We start from the raw sequence: 8,774 nt of genomic DNA, 5'->3' as shown, positions 1-8,774 counted from the left end.
TAAAAGTCACCTTATCATCCCCAACAGACAATGTCAATTTCCCACTTTTAACATCAATTACCGCCCCCGCCGTATGAAGGAAGGGTCTACCTAAGATTATGGGAATTTGAGAATCCTCCTGCATGTCTAATACTACAAAGTCCACAGGTATATAGAATTTACCTACTCTAACAGGGACGTCCTCTAAAACACCTAAGGGGTATTTGACAGAACGGTCGGCCATTTGCAGAGTGATATTGGTAACCTTAAGCTCACCCATATTCAGTTTAGTACAGACAGACAAAGGCATGACAGACACACTAGCACCTAGATCACATAAAGCTTTATCAATAAATACGGTGCCAATGTTACATGGGATGGAAAAACTCCCGGGGTCCTTAAGTTTAGGTGGAGACTTGTTTTGCAAATAAGCACTACATTCCTCAGTGAAAGCTACAGTCTCTACCTCACAAAAGGCACGTTTTCTGGTCAAAATATCCTTCATGAATTTAGCATAAGCAGGAACTTGTAAAATTAATTCAGTAAAAGGAACCGTTACCTGCAAATTTTTGACCACTTCCAAGAATCTGCCAAACTGCTTGTCTAGCTTATTCTTGAGTTCACTAGTAGAAAAAACCCCCGTTGCAGCCCCCTTATTGCAGCGTACATGTATTAATACGCTTCAACAACCAGCCGGTCAACGCGGGTCAAACTCTTTAAAGGGTTGTTGCAGCGTACAATTTAATTATTCCCTGCAATAAACGTTTTTGCAGGGGGCTTTTATTTGTTCGCTGCAATAGCCTCTATCCTGTTGCAACGTACGTCTCTTTGTTCGCTGCGACAGATCAGTCTAAAATTTGTTCGCTTCTTTGTTTGCTGCAACAGTCTCAAAATTTTGCTCGCGTTGAGTGGACTTAATTTTATTTTTCATTTTCAAAATTTTCGATTCTTCCTTCACCTCAGCTCTACCGGAAACACCGCCCTTCTTCTTCTTCTTCGATCTTCCTCTCTGCTTTGTTCACCTTCACATCTACTTTGTTCATCTTCCTCTCTACTTTGTTCACCTCTGTGTTTTTTCTCTCTCCTCTGCTTCTCAATCACTCTCCTCTACTCCTCTTATCTGGTCCGGTAGAAAAAAAAATCGCAAGCAGACCTAACTTGCCGTAATTCAACCACGGAGACCTAGCTTGCCGGGATTTCACAAGAAAATCTAGCACCGCGGCCCCATTCCCTTCTCTTGCCGGGATTTTAATTTGCAATTAAGTTTAAGAAATTAGGGTTTGTGAATTAGAATTTGGGGATTTGGGAGTTCGGGCTTTTCGTATCGGCGGCAGAGGACTACTCGGAACCACTCCACAGCAGTAGCGTGATTGACGGACGACAGCCCGCGGTGGTGGTTGACGGAGCTTGCTAGGTCTATTTTTTATTTTTGTATTTTCAATTAAAATTACTAATTAAATTGTATTTGAATTATTTTGTGCAATTATGTTTTATACTTTGTAAATATGAATTGAAGAACCGAGAGCCTTGTGCACTACGATTGTAGGTTGGTTTGATTTAGTTAATTGGAGTTGGCAAGTTAACCAAAGTACCAGTTTAGTTGTCAGTTGGGAAGTTAATGAATTAAGCAATGGATTACCTGGTCTGGCTTTATGGTATGCAGGCTGTTAAGTTAGTAGACTAATGTCTAGTTGAATCATGAATCAATTTCGATTTAGCCATACTGATTATCCCTCTTTCTTGCCCTGTTTCTTATTTTGGGATGATTGGTGAATGGTGGTTCCTTCAATGTCTGAAATTAAAGTCATGGTTGCTGACATGCTAGACTTGCCTTTCGCGGATGATTCTTTTGATGTGGTTATTGAGAAAGGAACAATGGTAAGAACACCATTTCTAGTCTGGACTTCATTTTTTTTCTTGTTATCAAAAGCCTGAGAACATAAACAACAATTACTAAAATTATATCGTTATTGATTCCTGTTATCTGCATTTTGAAGTTGCTCTGATATATTTCTGACCAATATCTGGTATAATCCGTAATCTCTATAAAGAAGGTTAGTTAATTTTTTATTCTTCTTCTGCACCTGCTTAGAAGACTGCAGTATTGAAAAACGTTGTATTTGGCTACATATGATAATGTATTCTCGTCTGAAAATTATGTATTATGCTTTCTGTTGATTGGATATTGGATGGAGCTTCATATATACTGTGTTTTAGGGAGAAAAACGTGATAGTACAAAAATAGTATCTAGCGGATGTAAAGTAGTTGTTGCCTGTTTCGTTGCCCTCTGCCATAATTAAGACAATAATAATATCTTAATTTACTGTCTGGGTTATTTCAGCTACTAATAAACTATTTCTATCTTCTGATTTTAGTCCATTGAGTGAGAGTGCTGGTACTGTTGGTACGGATATTGTTTGTCAAGCATTAAATGGAATCAAGATGAGTGATAAAACCCCTTACTGTTCGGCGTGCTAACCAGGGTACTCAACAACCAAAGCCAGAGCAAGAGAGTGTATACACAGCAGCAGATTGCGTTGCAGGTTATATATATTGTCCATATTCTATTTGCCACTGTCGTGTTTGAGACTTGGATAATATTTTTCACACTTATCTTTTGTACTCTGTAGTGCCACCAAAGAAGCTTATTTTACAGGTTCTAAGCTAGCTCATACAAACACAAGCTAGTCATGATTGCACTTGATAACAGCCTTAGGTTCCTAGCCAAGCTAAACCTGTAATTATCCAACACAAATTTTAAGCAACTTACTCATTTCCAACTTTTTACTTACTGATGTAATGTCTCTTCCCTCTGTTTTCTTTTATTTCTCCTTATTTTATGTTATTATGAAGTGGCAGGTGGCAAATATGGACAGCGAACATTTGTTTGGTCCATCTTTGTCAGTTCTTCAACTTTTTCTTCGGGTGTTTCTCATTTGAGGTAGTTACCCCAACACATACTAACATTAGTAATGTAGGTGCTCCAAATATGAAGATACCGTGGTCACTATTTCAGTAACAAAAAGGGTTTGTTTCTGTTTGTTTACTTTCCTCTTGCCAATCAAATATCAAGACACCGTGGTCACTATTTCAGTGCAATGTTTTCTAAGCTGTCAATTTTTGATGTTTCTTATTAATCATTTAAGACAAATGGACCTTTTGTATTTAGCATTTTAGCCTTCCATCAGCTCCTACCAATTTTTTTCTGTAAACCTTGTTTATATATGCACTTATGCTCAAATTATAATGCTACTAACATTTTCATTTGGAGTTCTTTATATTAACGAGCTTCTTTTGGTCTTATGCAGTCGTTCGTGCCGTTTTGGACGTATCCTTTCCCCAACTTTGATTCATCTTCCACTTGGTTAGTAGATCTGTTTTTTATTTCTACTTTTGCATGCATAATTCTGGTTGATTGCGGTATTCAGAGTTTGGTTCCCGTGTCCTTTGCTCTCCATCTTATTGTGAGTCGACACTCTATCTTAATGCATCCATGTCTATCCCTTTATGCTTTTACTACACACATCCCAACAACTGGTAAACAATCTATATGCCCACCTTAGTTCAAGAAGTATAATTTAACAAAACTTGTGTTGACACCAGAAATCAGTGCTTAAAATTTAGAAATGTTTCACGCTAATACATATGAGCTTAATAGAAGTATCAACATAATTAAGAGACTCTATTCTGAAATAGATAGTTGCTCTTATGTTCTGATCCTGCGTTCGTACTGCTCATAAACGCTATTTATAGAAGAACAAAAAAGTGAAAAACAATATGAAGCTATTAAAGTAAAGTACATAACTGAAACATATGAGCTAATTAATCTTATACTTCAGGCCACCTAAGAACCTAAGGACTTTCGTTCCCAATTTTGAACTAAATAACCTAAGGACTCATTTCAAACTTATTACATGATTAACATGCTTAGTTTTAAGTTTTCAATACTCGTTCCAATCTATTTATGCACATTTAAGGATCATTGGATCGTTATAGGTCATATTTAGGCTAAAATGACATTTCCGCTCCCAACTTTGAACTAACGAACTTAAGAACTCATTTCAAACTTATTATATGATTCATATGATTATTTTTAACTTTCCAAGACTCAATCCGATCTGTTTATGCACATTTGAGACTTGTTTGGTCGTTATAGGTCATATTTAGGCTAAAATGAGACATTTTCGCTCCTAACTTTGAAATAAAGAACCTAAAGACTCATTTTAAACCCTTCACATGATTAATATGCTTAGTTTTAAGTTTCCAAGACTCTTTCCAATCTATTTATGCACATTTGAGACTTGTTTGGCCATTATAGGTCATATTTAGGCTAAAATGACATTTTCGCTCCCAACTTTGAACTAACGAACCTAAAAACTCATTTCAAACTTACTACATGATTCATATGATTATTTTTAACTTTTCAAGACTCAATCCAATTTATTTATGCACATTTGAGACTTGTTTGGCCGTTATTGGTCATATTTAGGCTTAAATGACATTTTCGCTCAAAACATTGAACTAACGAACTTAAGAACTCATTTCAAACTTATTACATGATTCATATGATTAGTTTTAACTTTCCAAGACTAAATCCAATCTATTTATGCACATTTGATACTTGTTTGGTCGTTATAGCTAATATTTAAGTTAAAATAAGGCATTTTCGCTCCCAATTTTGAACTAAATGACCTAAGGACTCATTTCAAACTTATTACATGATTAATATGCTTAGTTTTAAGTTTTCAATACTCGTTCCAATCTATTTATGCACATTTAAGGATCATTGGATCGTTATAGGTCATATTTAGGCTAAAATGACATTTTCGCTCCCAACTTTGAACTAACGAACTTAAGAACTCATTTCAAATTTATTATATGATTCATACGATGATTTTTAACTTTCCAAGACTCAATCCGATCTATTTATGCACATTTGAGACTTGTTTGTTCGTTATAGGTCATATTTAGGCTAAAATGAGACATTTTTGCTCCTAACTTTGAAATAAAGAACCTAAAGACTCATTTTAAACCCTTCACATGATTAATATGCTTAGTTTTAAGTTTTCAAGACTCTTTCCAATCTATTTATGCACATTTGAGACTTGTTTGGCCATTATAGGTCATATTTAGGCTAAAATGACATTTTCGCTCCCAACTTTAAACTAACGAACCTAAAAACTCATTTCAAACTTACTACATGATTCATATGATTATTTTGAACTTTTAAAGACTCAATCCAATCTATTTATGCACATTTTAGACTGGTTTGGCCGTTATAGTTCATATTTAGGCTAAAATGACATTTCGCTCACAACTTTGAACTAACGAACTTTAGAACTCATTTCAAACTTATTACATGATTCATATGATTAGTTTTAAGTTTCTAAGACTCAATCAAATATATTTTTGCACATTTGAGACTTGTTTGGTCGTTATAGGTTATATTTAAGCTAAAATGAGACATTTTCGCTCCTAACCTTGAACTAAAGAACCTAAAGACTCATTTTAAACCCTTTACATGATTTATATGCTTAGTTTTAAGTTTCCAAGACTCCTTCCAATCTATTTACGCACATTTAAGGCTCATTGGGTCGTTATAGGTCATATATAGACTAAAATGACATTTTCGTTCCCAACTTTGAACTAAAGAACTTAATGACTTATTTCAAACTTATTACATGATTAATATATTTAGTTTAAAGTTTTCAATACTCATTCCAATCTATTTATGCACATTTAAGGCTCATCGGGTCGTTATAGGTCATATTTAGACTAAAATGACATTTAATCTAATGCTCTCATCAAATTTTTGTTTTTGAAGGTCTATACTACGAGGAATGCGCCTTATGCTAGTGAGCAAATTCATGTGGTTCGTGAGGAATGGGCTAAGTTTTTTACCAGCAAGTATTTATTATTGGCCTTAGCGCGTTTGATCGAGTTGGCTTAGATATTATAGAACAATCTTTTATATTAAAATGTATGCGTACGTTGAAATTGGAACATACATATATTTAAATGTACTACACGCACTTTGTTTTGGGATATATAGTATACAAAACACCAGTTATTGTTTTTATAATGTTTATACAGGTTGCGATATTATTATTGTTGTGACAGGTTTCTATATTTGGTGCAAGGCACTCTAGGTATCCCTAAATAAGATTAAAATTTTCCCGCCAAAAGTGTTTTGTTGCAGCGTACATATATATGTGTACGCTGCAATAAGGGTGTAAAATTTGGCAAAATTTCAGACTTGTTGCAGCGTACAATTAGATGTACCTTGCAACAGGTGGGGTTTTTTGCAGCGTACACGAATTTGTACGCTACAACAAGTTAAGATTTTGGCGAAATTTTTGACACTTGTTGCAGCGTACATGCATATGTACGCTGTAAAAAGTACTTTTCGCAGCGAACATTTGTACGCTGCAACAAGTTCGGACTTGTTGCAGGCCCCCCAAGTGCAGCATACGATGTACGCTGCAACAGGGGTCTAAAAGCCCGCTGCAATAAGGGTTTTTTCTACTAGTGGTTGTCGGTTTGGGAAGGGGAGTGCAATAGGTGGTACTTGTATATCCGCTCCCTTCTTAACCGCAGTTGTAGCCTCATTTTCATTGACTATCTTTTCAGCTGGTTCCTTTTCACCCATAACTATCTTCGGGATTTCCTCACTGACCAGATCACTAGCAGACACCCCGGAATCAACCTCAACCGGCATAGAAGGACCATCATAATCCCTACCACTCCTCAATGTAATTGCATTAGCAGACTCCCTATTTTCGGGCTGTGAAGGAAGTTGGCCTGGTGGCCTCCCTGCAATAGTAGTAGCCATCTGTGCCAGCTGTGTATCAATGATCTTGTTATGAGCAGTAAGAGCATCGATTTTTGCATCCTTTTCACTTAGAGATTTTTGAATTTGTAGCATCATGTTTCTCATCTCTACTAGCATAGGGTCAGGCTGTGTGGCTTGAGGTTGTGGTTGTGGGGGTGATGTGTGTTGTCTAGAGAACCCAGGTGGCCCACTAGACTGTTGGTTGTAGTTGTTTCGGGGTTGGTAAGATTGTTGGTGTGGGGGTTGATATGGTTGTGGTGGTGGATGTTGAACTTGGTGAGGGTTTTGGATGTTGTTGCTCCTGTAGGAAAGCAGAGGGTTATTTTTGTAGCCCTCATTGTAAGAGTTGGAGAATGGGTTGTTTTGTTTGTAGGATTGAAAAGCATTACATTGTTCAATAGAGCTTCTACATTCCTGTGCATAATGACCAGACATTCCACAACTTTCACAAATAGTAGTAGGTTGGGCACTCATAGCAGCTACACTAACAGGTTGGGCAGATTGAGCATTGGCCGCTTGCATATTATCGAATTTATAATGTAAAGCAGTCAATTGGGCAGTTAATTGTTCAATAGAATTTAAATCATGCTTACCACCCCTCTTAGATAGACCTCTAGGATTTCCATACTGGGCATTGTGAATGGCTATCTCCTCAATCACCTCCATAGCTCTAGGCACCTCAAGTTGCATGAACCTCCCACTGGCAGCTGAATCCAACAAACATCTAGACTCATTGCCCAGACCATTATAAAACTGCTGAATCAAGAACCAATCTTCCAAACCATGGTGCGGGCATTCTCTTTGCAAATCCTTGAATCTCTCCCAAACCTCGAACAAACTCTCATCCGCTTGTTGTGAGATACCTAATATCTGACCCCTCAGACGAGCCGTTTTCTCAGGTGGAAAATATTTAACATAAAAAGCAAGAGCCAAGGATTCCCAATTATTGATTTTCAAAGCCGCCCGATTCAACCCATTAATCCACAGTTTAGCTTTCCCACTCAAAGAGAACGGGAAAAGTATCTCCATAGTCTGCTCTGGAGTCAATCCCTTTTGCTTGATGGTGGAGCAATATTGGATAAAGGACTGAATGTGAAGATTCGGATCTTCACCTGGTTCCCCACCGTACTGGCGTCTCTCGATCATGTTAATCAATGCGGGCTCAATCTTGAAGGTCTCAGCTGCAATAGAAGGCATGATCGCTTTTGGCAGCACGGACAGACTTGGCTTAGAATAGTCCGTAAGCCGTGGGGTAGGTGGCGGTATCAGATTTTCGTCACCCATCTCTATCTCTGAAACTGAATCTGTATCTGAAGGAAAAAGATCGCCAATATTATGATCAGAGTCAGAGTAATTCCCACACTGTGCAATGAAAGTTCTTCGTCTACGAAAAGTTCTTTCGGGCTCAGGATCGAATGGAGTAAGATTACTAGTACCTACGGTCCTGGGCATAGACAAAGACTACAAAACAATGTGAGATCCGGTCTCAAGGAACGTGAGTTCCTTGAGTAGTAACAAACAATAATCTAGGATAATCAATCAACAACAGAAAATAAAACCGTCTCCCCGGCAACGGCGCCAAAATTTGACAGGCTAAATCGCACTCCTATCAAAGATAAACCTAACGTTCACCAACTAAAAATATAGCAAGGGAAGCAAGGATCGTATCCACAGGGAAACAATGTTCTTTCTACTATTAATCGGCAATTCTAGACTATTGGGAAACAAGAATATAGGTTGATTTGTATAATGAAACTAGGATGATAATAAAATAGGGAAAAATCAGATATTAAAAGGTCTAGGGCACAGGTTCACCGATGAACAACATTCCAGGATGACAACAATCGATAATAATCAATAAAACAGTTAATTAGACTAGCATGCTCTCTCGAATCGATACTAATCATAGACTTAGAATTAACGGGCTCTCGCTACGTATTAATCCCAATTCTACCTATTGAA

The 8,774-nt window shown here is 37.2% G+C and overlaps 1 protein-coding gene and 1 non-coding gene across 16 annotated transcripts; both read left to right on the top strand.

Annotated features, from left to right (window-relative positions):
- The first annotated feature begins 789 nt into the window (after nt 1-789).
- Nucleotides 790-6,082, top strand: LOC130463859 (uncharacterized). 15 transcript variants are annotated; one of them, XM_056833133.1, is made up of 7 exons: nt 793-1,393; nt 1,526-1,634; nt 1,784-1,857; nt 2,463-2,523; nt 2,834-2,921; nt 3,289-3,344; nt 5,805-6,082. In XM_056833133.1, the coding sequence occupies exons 2-7, from the start codon at nt 1,610-1,612 to the stop codon at nt 5,834-5,836; spliced, it is 336 nt and encodes a 111-aa protein (XP_056689111.1). In that variant the 5' UTR covers nt 793-1,393; nt 1,526-1,609; the 3' UTR covers nt 5,837-6,082. The 15 variants fall into 15 exon arrangements, 6 of the variants coding, with proteins under 6 accessions (XP_056689108.1, XP_056689109.1, XP_056689107.1 ...); XM_056833130.1 differs by having other exon boundaries at nt 791-1,393; nt 1,526-1,857; XM_056833132.1 differs by having other exon boundaries at nt 793-1,634.
- Nucleotides 6,083-7,590: 1,508 nt separating this feature from the next.
- Nucleotides 7,591-7,697, top strand: LOC130464485 (small nucleolar RNA R71). Its single transcript, XR_008924894.1, has one exon. It is a non-coding gene; the product is annotated as a small nucleolar RNA R71 (small nucleolar RNA).
- Nucleotides 7,698-8,774: the final 1,077 nt, after the last annotated feature.

This window comes from Spinacia oleracea, chromosome 6, assembly GCF_020520425.1.
Source record: "Spinacia oleracea cultivar Varoflay chromosome 6, BTI_SOV_V1, whole genome shotgun sequence".
NCBI classification, from domain to species: domain Eukaryota; kingdom Viridiplantae; phylum Streptophyta; class Magnoliopsida; order Caryophyllales; family Amaranthaceae; genus Spinacia; species Spinacia oleracea.
Note: the sequence above shows the minus strand (reverse complement) of the source record. Positions and strands in the feature narration are given on the sequence as shown.

Coding starts and splice junctions, on each gene's coding strand:
- LOC130463859 (XM_056833130.1), top strand. CDS start 1,753: ATGGTGGTTCCTTCAATGTCTGAAATTAAAGTCATGGTTGCTGACATG. Junction 1,858..2,462: donor TTATTGAGAAAGGAACAATG/GTAAGAACACCA, acceptor CGTGCTAACCAG/GGTACTCAACAACCAAAGCC. Junction 3,345..5,804: donor TTTGATTCATCTTCCACTTG/GTTAGTAGATCT, acceptor TTGTTTTTGAAG/GTCTATACTACGAGGAATGC.